Raw genomic sequence first — 15,053 nt, 5'->3', positions numbered from 1 at the left:
AGCCGCATTCAGAAACTTACTCGGGCTTGAGAAAAACAATTTAAGGAAGGAAAGAAAGAAAGAAAGAAAGAAAGAAAGAAAGAAAGAAAGAAAGAAAGAAAGAAAGAAAGAAAGAAAGAAGGGAGGAAGAAGGAAAGAAGGGAGGAAGAAGGAAAGAAGGGAGAAGGTTGGGAGAGACAAAGGGAGGAGAAAAGGAAGAACTGATCATCTAAACTTCCAGCATAGCCCTCCAGGGCCCGTCAGAACACTACTGTTTGCAAATTCATAGCAATTATTACAAAGAAGCAAAACAAAATGCTAATTGTGCATTCTTGGTACTCAGAGAAGGTAAATCAGCATGTTTGGTGTTGCAATACATTGTCTTACACAAGCCACATCACTCCTAACACTGCTTAGACTGATAATATTTAATTGACTGCTTTGTTTTGGTCTATGTATCAGCTCCTTAAGCAATCCTCCATTATGAAGGAAATTTACGTTTAATTTTTCTTAAGACTTGCAGGTCTGATGCCTCACTATTCAGTTAAGATGCTTACTGATAAAATTAAACATGGTTTGAAAGATCCTAGCATAGGCCTGTTCTTAAGAGTAATTATGCCAAACCTCAGATTCTGACACAGCTTCAAGCAGTAGGAAGGCATTCACAGCCAGTCAAGTCTGTTGCCTTAGTCACAGATCACGCTAGGTGGAAAAATGCAGCATGTTCCCAGACTTTCTATTGTGATTCCCTGTTTCCAAAACTCATTCTACATGCATGAGGGCAAAATGAAAACACTGAAAACTAAAAACAAAACAAGACCTGTAAAAAGGATTAGAAGTAACAAAGTTTTACGTCATTTTCCTTTTAGTGCAAGTTCTCCAGAGATCACAGATTAACCAGCACCTAGAAAATGATTGCCTGAAGTTAAGAGTAATGCAGTCATTCAGTCACTCAAAGAACAAAAGTACCAAGCACCTGCTATCCTAGAACCTCCATGACACAACATGTAAAGAGATAGTCCAAAATCTGTGCAACTCACAATCTAGTAGAGTAGGTGGTTATACAACAGATGAGTGAGTGTGGGGATTGGCAAGAACTGTTAGAGACCTAGGAATAAAGTATAATAAGAGAACTAACAAGAGTGCAACTAAAGGAGGCAATTCCTGCAAAACAGGGAGTCAGGAAAGACTTCAGTAGGATGTGATATGTGAGCTGGGGCCTGAAAAATATGCAGTAGAAAAGAAAGGGAATGGTACTCAGGTTATAGTAGGGCAGAGCCAGGCTTGCTTCACTTCCAAAATTAAAAGCAGTAAAGAAAAGAGATAACTAAAGCACTGCACACTCTCCTCGCTTAGTAGATGGACAGTATGAAAGGCAGCACGCCCTGGTTCTGGCATCCTCTGACATGGTACACTCCTCACTCCATGCAGTGAATGGGGACCTCTAAGTTTCAGCTGTACTACTGTGAGCCATAGTGGGCCTTCAGAGAGCTGCAGCCTCTCACTCAAGTCCTTACGTCCCATGAACTAACCAACATGTGTGGGTTTCAGTAGCAAGTCAAACTAAAAGCAGTATCACACCAACCATCAAAGCAGTCTTTGTGGTCTGACCCAGAGAAGAGCTTGTAAGACGAACGGCGTGTGTGAGAAAGGTCACGAAAGGGCATGGCATTCCAGTCTATGTGCAGATGAGGCTAGAGAATGAAGTGAGCCCCGCTGTGTGCTACACAATCTGGATTTTGTCCCTTAACAGTGAGGCATAAACCAGGTTCCAAGGAGGAAATTTTGTGAGAAATAAAACTCTAGCACAATGTAGAAAATGAAGAGATGGCAAATTAAACCCGTGGCAGGATTACTAGTTAGGACACTAACACTAACACAAGGGCCGAAGTAAAGAAGATGAATGCCTAGAATCGGGCAGCAAAGAAGAAAAGTGGGAGAAATGGAGAAAAGAGACATTCTTCTCTTTCAGTCAATAAGATTTGATGAACAACTGCATATAAAATGTGAAAGAGATACATTAGCATTTCTAAGTAGAGAAGTTAGGTAAATGGTGCTTCCAAAATAAAACATATGGGGTATATGATAGGTTTTAGAAAGGTAGCAGAGTAGGGGATCCAGAACGTGGTAGAAGGATCAGCCCCAGAGTAGAGGAGGGACACAGAGAAGGAGTGAGGTGTGCGCGTGCAGGGAATGGGTGGGGAGCAGGGCGTGTGTGGAGTAACATCCTAGGATATCGCTTTCTACCAAACTCTTACTTCATTGGCATTCTCTAAGGTTAGGTCATCGGTTTTCTTTGGTTTTCTTTCTTTTTCTTCCCCCGGTTCTATCCAACCTATCTTTCACTGTCATTTACACAATGACAATCTCAAATTTCTATCTCAAGTCCTAAATGCAACCTATTTAGCAACAGTCCCTGGATATCAACATGTGGATATTTCATATGTATGGTTATTTAGAGGAAGGACAAAACTCAAATGGAACTCTCGAGAATAGGAAACTGTTAGTGATGGGAGTTTTATATTTTTTAGAGAAAAAAGTGAAGGCCAGAGGCTGCTGGTCACAAAGTGCCTTTGAACAAATTCACTCCTACTTCTTCATTATTTCTAACCTCGGTGCCCACACTGGGAACGTGGAAGGCAAGAGTCGGGCAGGGATAATTGTGATATGCACCAAGGGCACAAGGACAATGCTGCCTGACTGATTTCTATATGACGAAGTTTTATGTGTTTCCCTGGGAGAAATCCTGGTGGGAGGATCACATGTCTAAGAAAATAATTTTCTGTAAACTTTTCTAAAAATGGTGATGTGTATGTCTAAAGGTTTGTGTTAAAATGATATGGGGAGATGGCATAAGTGCAAGAATAAGTAAAAACTTTGAGGGGAAAAAAGTCAACATATTTCTTAGCCACTCAGATATATGTCCAAGCCTGCCTTACATGTTTCCTCTTGAACTCCAATTACCTTTAGATGAGAGCAGGAGAGGGGTAATGTTAAAGATAAGAACTGACTTTTAAATGCCACAGAAGAAGATAAAGGTTAAAGTAAGGCCACAACAAATATGATATTTTAAAAATGAAGAAGGGACTAATAAAATAAAGGAAGAAAACCAAAATAGCCCTCTATACTGCTGACATAAGCATTATCTATTCTGTGATGTTATAGCAATTAAGCCAATAAAAGATCAATGCCCTTCCTTATCTTCTCATATGAGCAATGAAAAAAGTAACAGCTTTTCTCCTATTATTAGTCTTTTCCTACTTTTCAAAAATGCTCAAGTTTCCATGACTGGGTTTATTAAATCCAAGAAAGTATCTAGGCATATATTTTACCATGACAATTTGTTTTTGCTTTTCTACTGCTGTGCTGCTTTGAAGGGGAAAAACATATTTCTAGATGCCTTCTTCTTCCCATAGATAGCCATTTTGCAAGACCTGGGCTCCTAACAGGCAAGTCTTTTGTTCGACTGACGTGTCTGCAGGAGCAAGCAGACAGCAATAACACTACTTACCAGAGATTCGCTGGCACACTGGAACACATAACAAATATACTGGCTAAGTCCAGGCTCTGGAGACTCCCGGCAGATAAAGCCAAAGTGATCCACATGCTTTATACCCTAGATGGAGGGGAAGAAGTGCAATACAAAATTTATGGGAATATATCTTTTAATCAACAATATGGAAAGCAACATCAGTTCCCTGCTTTCACAGTTCGATGAATTTCTTCTTCACAGCGATGGAGGGGGGACATAATGCCATAGCAAACTTATACAGTGGCCTGTTGATACATAAAATAAAAGGTGAGACCAACGCAGACTGTTTTGCTTCTGATAAACACTCTGCGACTTAAGGCCACAAAAGGAAAAATATTGATGGTATGATCCACTGTGTCTTGTAATAAAATGCCACCCATGTCTGCAATTAATGGAGTTTTCAATTTACTGTCTTCTTAGCACGGCAGTCTGATGTTCATCATAAACACTGTTCTTATCTATCTGAGGCTAAGAATCTGAGAAAAACTAATACTGACAATACTCAAATTAAATGGCATGCAATTCCCTAAAGTATGCATAAAAACACTAGAATGTCTGTCTCTTTACAGACACTCAAGGAGCCACACTTAAAAGACTGATACGTTAAAGAAATTATTGCAGGTACCAATTATCCACACTGATGAATCCTTGTACTTCCTGGACCCGGGCTAAATAACCTCTATATCTCATTTTAAAAAAAAAATCAGAATCATCTGTGATTTTCATTCAGTCTAAATGTATACATACCGGTAAGTAGACAACACCTTAATAGCAAGCATAGTCCTTAGAAAAGCCAGGTAGGTAAAAAATTTAAAGTTGTCCTGAAATCACCTAAATCCAAGTGAAAAGGAAAAACATGCTTTGAAGTCAGATTTGTGCTTCAATCTTGATTCAACTAATTGTGGGATACGTGATTTTGCACTGGGTTGCTCATGACTATCTCTGAGCACCCATTTCTCATTATAAACCAGTAGTAACAGCACCTACTGTCAGGAACGTTTGAGATTTAGAACTAAGAAATATAATTCCTAGGATGCTTGATAAATGGCAACCCCTATTTTGTTATAATAAGCTCAATCTATCCAATGGAAATAGAAAAGGAAATCAATTCTGGTAAAAAGAAAAAGTCAGTACAGAGCAGAGAGGTTGCAACTCTTGAGGCGAAAGTAAGCAATCTGTCTGTATGGATATGATATCCATACAGATTAAATTTGCACGGTGACTACCAGCCCTCCATATGACCTTTAGATACACAACCTCGATTTTCATCTTTCCATTCTCATCTCCTTTCCTCTGGCTTTATCTCCTATAACATTCCCTTCTCACCTCCACAACTCCAGCCACACGGGCCTCAATTTGGTACAATTTATTAGTGACTTAAGAATATCCTTTACTCGCTTAGTACTAAATGGGAAAAATTCACAGGACCTCATTAGCTCGGAGAGTCCTGAGGCAATGGCAATGTTTCCAGGAAAGAAAACCACTCCTGTAGTCTCCATGCTTGCCAGGCAAACAGACCGACAGATTTTGAAGAAAGAAGCATTTGTGGGTGTGCACTATTAAAAATCAGGCTATTCCTGAAAACAGCCACATTACATGAGTTCAATTCCCTGGAAAGACGTAATAAGAGCAGGGCCAGCCACTCAGTGAGGAGCAGGTGACTAAACCTGACAATTACCTCGATGAAAGGCAGGGCTTTCCACAGATATCTCTCCTGCTTCTGTTTATTTCTTTTTCTGAACCAGAATATCAGAATGCACATCTTGACTTTAAAAACATACAAAGGGGAAACAAGAAATTGTATCTGAACTTCCAATTTTTGGTTTGGCTAGTTCTTTTTTCTATTTCTTTCTATTTTTTTTTCTTTGAGCTGCCCAATGAACACTGAGAGTTTTCTCACCAGGAGGCTCGGGAAGTGTGGGGTGGGAGGCACAGCTTTTGAGGATGCCCCTTGGTGCTCTGGAGTAGGAACTGCTTCGGTTCAGACATCACTTTCTCTTTAGTATTTGGCATAAGGCCCACCACGTGTAAAGTGCTCATTGATTCAACATGTATCGGACACCTCAGGGTTAAGCTCTGTCTGAGTACATCTGACTCTGATGTCCTACAGAATAACACCACAGCCTTAGACACCTGCCCTCACAGCACTTACAATCTCTCAGGGACCACCAGTAAACTGGTAATTACAAGAATGCTTAATAAATAGTTTTCAGTTAAAATTTCTGTGTCTTTTAAGTAGGAATTTAGAAATTTACAATATATTCCTCGTTATATCAACTGCTGACAAAGTTATTAGAGTAGAAAAGTTTTATCTACACAATGTAATTTTATGTCTCCATATAATAGAAAGTATATTAAAACAAAATATCAGATGTGAACTGTATTAGCTGAGACTGGGGTAAACAATTAACAAGGTGTACAAAAACTGGCCGGCATGGTGGCTCATGCTTGTAATCCCAGCACTTTGGGAGGCCAAGGCAGGCAGATCTCGAGGCCACGAGTTCAAGACCACTCTGGGCAACATAATGAGACCTCGTCTCTACAAAAAATTAAAGAAAATAAAAAAATAACAAGTAGCCAGCCATGGTGGTACATGCTTGTGGTCCCAACTACTGGAGAGGCTGAGGTGGGAGGATTGCTTGAGCCGGAAAGGTCAAGGCTGTAATGAGCCATGATCACGCCACTGCAGTCCAGCCTGGATGACAGAGGAAGACCCTGTCTCCAAATAAATAAATAAATAAAAGTACAAAAACTGTCTTGTTATCTTCAAAGGGAAGAATGTCTGAATATCATACCTATAGCAATGCTAACTTCAAATTATTTTTAAAAAGATAGTAAATAAAGAAAACAAGATAGACCAGCATGATTTTTCAACATTAAAATATAAGTAAGGACCTTGGCAAGATCCAGCTCCTTAAAGGCAAGTCACTAGGCAGAAAAGAAGTGACAATAAAATCTAAGTAAGGACCTTGGCAAGATCCAACTCCTTGAAGGTAAGTTAAGTCACTAGGCAGAAAAGAAGTGAATTCTCAATTCCAGGAACCTCCTTAGAGGTGCATTTTTAAATCTCCCTACATTTAGATTTAGATACTCCTTCCATCTGACATCTTCAAAAGTTCTTTTTAATCTTGTAATTTCTTCAATGTCTAATATAATCTTGTACATATTTGGCTGTATTGATTATTTTAAAAACATTTAAATACATAGTTTGTGAATTAAAAATAAATAAAAGAAAAATACAAAACTATTTTCAAAATTTAGTATTTACATTAAAATAAGCTGAAACCCTCATTCTCCTCTTACTACCTACTATGGTATAAAGCGCAAGCATGACTCAGTTACACCCACAAGTCCCACAGGCCAGCATTCCAAGGAACTAACTCTGCAGGTATTTTCAAAAGAACTCACCACCACAAAAATTCCATCACTGGAAGGGATTTGATGAAGTGGCATTACAGTGAGAAAGAGTTGACTAAAATGAGGACAAACTGTTAGGACAGATACCAAGGGACCTGGGCAGGATTTTGACGCTGCCATAGACAAAAATCCAGGAGCCCTTAGTTTAAGACAAATTCCCTTTAAGAATAACAATTTAAATTTCAAAACAAATTAAAATTTGAAGGGGTCAAGCCCAGTTATTTTATTGTTAATTCTGAAATAAGGTTGAATTGGTCTCTTCACATACTATGATATACTTTGATACATACCTGAGAACAAGAGGAGATATCTTTAAAATTCTTTTCTAGCACAACTGATTTAGTGTCTGGACTGATAAGGTTAATCTCAAATCGCCCAACCTTAAAAATAAAAGCATTCCAATTAATTTCAACTCACAAGGATCTAACATCTGACTTTATAATCAAATATTAAACTAATAATATAGATTCAAATGCAATATCCCAGATATATCTATTTCATATGTACTTAAACATCTAATCCAACAAATATTTTTAACCCCAAATATCAGCTGCCTCAAAAATGTTTCTTTCCTTTGTCAAAAAAAGTATGAAAATTAAGTTAGTCTTCAATTATTATAAGATACAAACAAATATTTTTCAGATTAGAAACAACTGTCTTTTTAAAAAATGTGCAACCTTTCCTCACTTCATGATTTCTAAAAATAGTAATTTCAAAAAAAAGTCATACTCATACTTTCTCCCAAATGGTCAGCAAGAGGATATATCTGTAATTGGGCTAATGAATTAAAGTTTTTGAAAATAAATCATTCAGAAAAATTTACAATAAGAACTGTGACTAGCTAAAAAAAGAACAAATCTGATAGCCCCAAGAAAAGGGGAAATTCAGTTAACACGTCACCGAAGACTAGAGAGGCTTTAATGATATACCTTGAGTTCATTAAAAACAAAACCACCACCAACGAAAAAAACAAAATATGAACCTCCAGAGGTCAAGGCTGTACTGAGCTGTGATTACACCAACACACTCCAGCTTGGATGACAGAGCAAGACCCTGTCTCTTAATATTTTTTTTAATCAGGGGTGTGATTTTTTAAATCAAGTAGTAATATAATCAATGCCACTTCTTGCCATCATTTTCGATTGTTGAAATGGGCATACCGAGCTCAGAAAGGAAATCTGATGCCTTCACGGATATGGAGCCACATTTGTGTTCTGCATGGGATCACTTCTGCAGGAGAACATCACATTTTCTCCTTAAGGCGAAATTTGTAAGTGTCGCCTCTTTACTTTGAATTTACTTTGGAAGCTGTACTTGTTCGCCTACCGGTGTTTATGAAATCCTACCTTTGGGATGTTTTTTCTATAATAAAATATTATCATTTGTGGAAAAAAAGCCTCATGAACTTCTGATAAAGTAAACTTCTGATATTACACACCGGTACTGTTTACCAAAATACTCCGGAATTTCCTTTTCTGGAAATCTTTAAAGTAAGTTTAAAAAAGACTGTCAGCCCTTTTTTTTTTTTTTTTTTTTTTTTTTTTTTGAGGCGGAGTCTCGCTCTGTCGCCCGGACTGGAGTGCAGGAAGAACACTTTAATGAACACCCTTTGTGACTTACCACTGAAATTTTTTTTTTTTTTTTTTTTTTTTTTTGCCCAAGGAAACTCAAATCTTGCAAGCTGAGGATTAAAGACTCTCTACAGGGTATTGTTATGAATTAAGTTATTTTAAGTGGAATCTGACACTTTCTATATCCTGTACAACATTCAAACATGTTTAGAATTAAGAATGATCTTTTATACCAATACTACAGCTTGCATCAAATTATTTTAGTATCCAATTCAGTACATTTTTAGGTCAATGGTGTTTCGTTAACCTCTTTCGGTGTGACAGCATAAATTGGTGTGCTCTCAACTCAAAATACACATACGAGTCTCTGGAGTTTTTTCTTCTCTAGAAAAAAATTCCCTTGTTTCTCCATGTTAAATCGCACTCTCTCAGATTCATATCTTTAAAGATTGACTTTTCACAATTTTGTTGTTGTTGAGACGGAGTCTCGCTCTGTTGCCCAGGCTCCAGTGCAGGGGTCGATCTCAGCTCACTGCAGCCTCCCACTCCCCAGTTCAAGCAATTCTCCCGCCTCAGCACCTGATTAGCTGGGATTATGGGCGCACCCTCACCACGCCTGGCTAATTTTTCTATTTTTTTAATAGAGACGGGGTTTTGCCATGTTGGCCAGGCTGGTCTGGAACTCCTGACCTCAAGTAATCAGCCCACCTCGGCCTCCCAAAGTGCCAGAATTACAGGCGTGAGCCCCTGTGCCCTACCTACAAATTTTTTTTTAAGCATTTATTTGAGAATCACCCCAAAGCAAATGCTGGTGATAGATTCTTATTCTCTCTACCCGATCTTCAGGATGCTCCACGAATTGCTTCCTCCTTCTCCTCCTCCTCCTTTCCTACTGCCTTACTTCTTACACTCCACACTCCACGTCTGCCTCTCGCCCCTTCCCTACTTTGCTGTGCACTCTTCCTCCACCTGCCTTATCTGCTTTGAATGGGAAAACAAATAAAAGTTAGATTATTCGTTATATAGAGGTGGAGCTGGGAGGAACTGGATGCCCAGCTGCTTCCGTCTGGCACCTTCTGGGGCAAGGGCAGACAGCGCCCGGCCAGGCGTACCTGGAAGAGCATGGTCCTGTTCTTCTCCGAGTCCGAGGGCTGGACGTGACTGGGCGCACTCGCGTGTCTCCGTCGTGGCTGGGATTTCTGGCTGCCCTCGTGAACTCTCCTTTGCACTCCGGTGACACTGCTGCACCGAGACCGAAACTCCTGCTGCTCATCAAAGCCAGAATCTTCCAAAATCCGCTCAGGGAAGCAGACCCGAGGGCTGGTCAGGGCAGGTTGGCTGGCCACGGCAGGTAAGCCAAGGTGGGTGTCGGTGCCGTCCGCCTCCTCCGGCAGGCAGTCTCCGGGGGACCCGGGCACCACCACCTCCAAGTCAGCCAGGTCCTCTCCCGGGTCCACACCGCGCTGCTCGCCTTGGATCTTCAGGCGCTGCTGTTCGTGCAGGCTGAACTTCTCCATGCAGTCATCGATGAGGCTCGAGGGGGCCTTCTTGTGGGTCACGGTCACCTTTCCACAGTACAACACTTCGAACTTCTGTGAGTTGTAAAAGGCGTCCTCATTATCTTTGCTGGGTTTGGCATCCTCTTTCATGGCGGCTTTAGATAATTGCCTTATGCTGCTAATAACATCAGGAACCTGGGGGGAAAAATTACAACCCTGATTCTAGTTGAATGTTTTGAGACAATTTACATTTACCTAGCCCAATTATTACCACATGGAATGTATTTTTATCCTAAATAATATACAAAGTAATAGACACTACACAAGACAGAGTGTACACTTATACTATTTGCCATAAATGACTTTAATGTAAAATTAAAATGTAATGAAAATTAATTGAAATTGAAGAGCAGGATTATATTTTCCCACTTCAAGTGAGTCTCCCAGAAACAAAACCATTAAACTATATAAGCCACTGCCAACTTATTATGTCATAATATGTCTTTTGATTGTTTTTAAAAGTTATTTTGTGCCTCAGCTGAAAGGAACCAAAGTTCCAACCATGAGGATAAAATAACCTTTCTTGATGATGAGGAGATTAAAACCTAGACATCCCTCATCAGCATTAACTATCAGAGAAAAATGCAAATTAAAACCACAATAAGATACCACTATATACCTCTTAAAATGGCTAAGATAAAAAGAAGGCTGCCAGCAAGGACGTGGGAGCACCTGGAACTCTAGTACATTATAAACAGACATATAAAATGACACACCACTCTAGAATATGGTTTGGCAGTTTCTTAGGAGTTGAATACAGACCTACTTCATTACCTAGCCATTCCACTCCTAGAGATTAAAACACTGGAAAACATGTCCACACGAGAGCCTTCAAACAAATATTCAAAGGCACTTGTGTCCCAATACCCAGTGAAAGGATACTATCTTAGGGCCCCAAAATCACTAAGGAAAACTCAAGATGAAAATTGCTTAGGGCAAACCTACTTCCCGTCTATTCAAAGTCACCCTTCTGCTCACTGAGATAGATGCATATCTGATTGCCTCCTTTGGAAAGGTTAATCAGAAACTCAAAAGAATGTAACCATTTGTGTAGCACCTATCTAGGACCTAAAAACTCCCTCCCTGTTTTGAGTCTTCCTGCCTTTACTTCAAGTTGTCCCGCCTTTCCAGACAGATCCAATGTACTTCTTACATATATTGATGTCTCATGTCTCCCTAAAGTGTATAAAACCAAGCTGTGCCCTCACCACCTTGGGGACATGTCATCAGGACTTCCTGGGGCTGTGTCATGGGTGCGCATCCTCAACCTTGGCAAAATACACTTTCTAAATTAACTGAGACCTGTCTCAGATTTTCTGGGTTCACAACTCCAAAACTGAAAACAATCCAAATGTCCATCAGCAAGTGAAGAGATCAATAAAATGTGGTACATTCTATAAACCAAAAAGTATCTAAGACAGGTCTCAATCAGTTTAGAAGTTTATTTTGCCAAGGTTAAGGGCATGACCACGACAGAGCCTCAGGAGATTCCGAGAACATGTGCCCAAGGTGGTTGGGCTATAGCTTGGTTTTCTACATGTTAGGGAGACATAAGACATCAATGAATATATGTAACATGTACATTGGTTTGATCCACAAAGGCAGGAGAACTCAAAGGGGTGGGGTGGGGGGGTGTGTATGTGGGGGGGGTGGTGCAGTTCCAGATCATAGGTGGATTCAAAAATTTCCTGATTGGCAATTGGTTGTAAGAGTTTATCTAAAAAGCTGGAATCAATAGAAGGGAGTGGTGTCTGGGCTACGTTAAGGGGATGTGAAAAGCAAGGTTTTTATTATGTAGAAGCCTCCAGGTAGCAGGCTTCACAAAGAATAGATTGTACATGTTTCTTATCAGACTTTAAAAGGCGCCAGACTCTTAGTTAATTCTCTCCTCGACCAGGAAAAAGACCTGGAAAGGGAAGGAAAAATCTATGATTTTCCCCATAAGAGAGCTTTGCAGGACCATTTCAAAACATGTTAAATAAATACATTTTGGGGTAAAATATAGGGCCTTTTCAGGGCCCTTCCTTTAGGGCCTGTTATCTGTCATGTTGGTATCTTACTGCTACAGAGTCTGCTTTGTCAGTCTTAAGGCTGTTTTAATATTAAATGCTGGTCAGCTGTGCCTAAATTTCAAAGGAAGGAGAGTATAAGGAGGGATGTCCAACCCCCACTTCCCTTCATGGTCTGAACTAGTTTTTCAAGTTAACTTAGGAGTGACCTTGAACAAGAGGAGGGGTCCATTCAACTGTTAGGGGGGTACAGGGACTTGGAATTTTATTTTTGGTTTACAGTTAACAAGAGAGAACACTAATCAGCTCTCACCTTGTTTACTACAATAACCTTTCAGCTAGTTTCCTCTGCCAGCTTCAATTTACTTTCAAAACCAAAATGATCCTTTTTAACACAAGTCATGTTACTTTAGGGGGTCAAAATTTGCCACCCCAAAATATGCCACTTTGGCATACTGATTATTTTTGAGTTCAAGAGACTTGAAAAACTGCAAGTGTGAGAAAGGTATTCTCATCTTCTTTTTTCTTCCTAAAATCAGGAGGTAAAACTCCCCCTCACTATAAAGGAGAAAGGAAGACATACTTATCACTAGACACAGCAAACTGCAGTTGAGAGAAACCTAACATAAAAATCTTGTTAACTGACCCTTTATCTTCCTAGTTACTTTTCCACAATCAACTGCTCTAGCCAAAACCTCTTTGTCTTGTCGCATTTGCACAAGTTACTACTCTTTATCCAACCCAGACCCTTTTATCTTCTTTGGGTCTTCATTTTTCTTGTGAAGGCTCCTATGTACATGTAAAAATTACAAAATAAAATTAGTATGCTTTTCTCCTGTTAACCTGTCTCCTGTCAGTTTCAGTCAGAGATCCTAAGGGAGTATAGGAGAAATCTTACCTCGCCTGTATTGCTCACATGCAAACCCTTCAATAGCTCTCCCTTTCATTAGGAGTAAAATTTTAGACAAGGCCGGGCACAGAGGCTTAACGCCTATAATCCCAACACTTTGGGAGGCTGAGGCAGGTGGATCACCAGAGGTCAGGAGTTCGAGACCAGACTGGCCAACATGGTGAAACCTTATCACTACTAAAAATACCAAAAAAATTAGCCAGGCATGGTGGCAGGTGCCTGTAATCCCAGCTACTCGGGAGGCTGAGGCAGGAGAATCACTTGAACCCAGGAGGGGAGGTTGCAATGAGCTGAGGTCACATCATTGCACTCCCACCTGGGAAACAAGAGCGAGACTCTGTCTCCAAAAAAAAAAAAAAAAATGTAAAAGACAACCAGCTCACAGTGTGCTACAGGGCCCTGGCCATCCACATATGATATCCAAACAGTAAATCTGCACCGTGGCTAAAGGTCATCAACATGACCTTTAGGTAGACAATCTGGATTTTCATCTTTCCACCCTCACCTCATTTCTCTGACTTTATCTCCTACTAAATTCCCTTCTTACACACTCAGCTCCAGCCACAATGGCCTCCTTGCTATTTCTCCAACATGCAAGGCACATTCCTCCCACAAGGTCTCTGAATTCAGCGATGTTAACAGTTTATTGCCACATCCACTTAATATTTTCGGACCACAGGTGACTAAAACTGTGGATAAGGAGGGGCTGTTGTAATTATTTGGGATATACTGCTAGAGCATTCACAGTTTTAAAATCATAAGAATTTCAGATTGCTAGACCAAGTATTTCCTATGAAAGGATAAAGTCCACATGCTGTAGCTTCAGTGACTCACCCGAACACTTGCCATGTCTCAGGGACAAAGTCAGGTATCTGTGTTAACATGTGACTAGCAACCTTAACCCTCTGTCATTTTCTTACTGCCTTAGTATGTGATTTACCTTACTCGACGAGGGTCGAAGATACGGAGAGTGAGCTAGCTGACACTGAACCCTGCAAACCTGCAAAAAGTAAAATGATTCTAGTGGGCAAAGCCCTAGGAGAATGATCTCTTCTTTCTCTCTATTTTTCATCTGATTACTAAATATTTTTAATCTGATTTTTAACCCAAGTATAGCTAAATCTTTTCGTCTGATTTCCACTAAATACTTTTCATCTAATTTTTAACCCAAGAATGCCTCCAAAAATGTCTCCACAGAGTACAGAATCAGAAATACTGCCTGTAGCACTGATTTTAGTGCAGATATTTGATCTTGTTACAAAATGATTTACATACAACCTCAGAGTTCCATTCTACAATTGAGATTGCACAAAAAGTCAATTCAACCTTAACTGTGTCAAGTCTTTTGAATTTCTCTACCGCCATATCAAGAGTTCTTACATGAAAAACTGATTTGTGGCTGAATTTCTAGTCTCCCAGGATCCTTCCCTGTGACTACAGGTAAAAACTCAACACCTAAATGTAATTCTGTAAGTAACCTAATTTATATAAGCAAAGTTTATCATCTTGAATTCTGAACTGGGTCTGTAATTTAATCTTTAATAATTTAAGATGCTAATATTATAACACAAAACTGGTTCTAGTTACCTTTACTACCTTTTCTCAAGTGATGACTAACCACAACTTTCAATGACATGGGTTACAGAGACTGCAAAACTGAGCTAACAACAGCTCTGTTTTTTCGCTTATCCTCATGTGAAACACGCAGTATAAAATCTAGCATTATACAGCCCCTGACTACTAGCTCAGGCCACACCAGAAGGGACACACTGCTCATATAAGCACAGTAAAATATCCGCGGTGGGGAAATGAGCGATCAGAGAATCATGAAAATCTTGTATTGAAGCATTTACTTAAGGGATTCATCACAAACAACACAAGAGAAATAAAATTTCTATCCAGTACTTGTACACATGTACAATATTTTGGAATCACAGGATTCTCCTGTAGCATACATAGTGTTAACTGATATATATTTATACATACATTTACAAATATTGTTGAATGAATTCGAATCCTTCTTCTATGTGTAGCATCTTTTCAATATCTTTTTCTCCTGTACCATCATACCATAAG

At 39.6% G+C, this 15,053-nt stretch overlaps 1 protein-coding gene across 1 annotated transcript in view; it reads right to left on the bottom strand.

Annotated features, from left to right (window-relative positions):
* TBC1D4 (TBC1 domain family, member 4) overlaps window positions 1-15,053 on the bottom strand; it is a 94,873-nt gene that overhangs the window by 78,532 nt on the left and 1,288 nt on the right. The window contains exons 2-4 of the mRNA XM_011932148.1: window positions 9,612-10,193; window positions 7,219-7,308; window positions 3,491-3,595 (exon numbers count right to left, since the gene is read on the bottom strand). Of these exons, the coding sequence (XP_011787538.1) occupies window positions 3,491-3,595; window positions 7,219-7,308; window positions 9,612-10,148 (732 nt within the window). The 5' untranslated portion in view covers window positions 10,149-10,193. The remainder of the gene's footprint in view (window positions 1-3,490; window positions 3,596-7,218; window positions 7,309-9,611; window positions 10,194-15,053) is intronic.

This window comes from Colobus angolensis, unplaced genomic scaffold (assembly GCF_000951035.1).
Source record: "Colobus angolensis palliatus isolate OR3802 unplaced genomic scaffold, Cang.pa_1.0 Scaffold94, whole genome shotgun sequence".
Classification (NCBI taxonomy): Eukaryota; Metazoa; Chordata; class Mammalia; order Primates; family Cercopithecidae; genus Colobus; species Colobus angolensis.
This window is presented reverse-complemented; position numbering and strand designations above follow the sequence as displayed.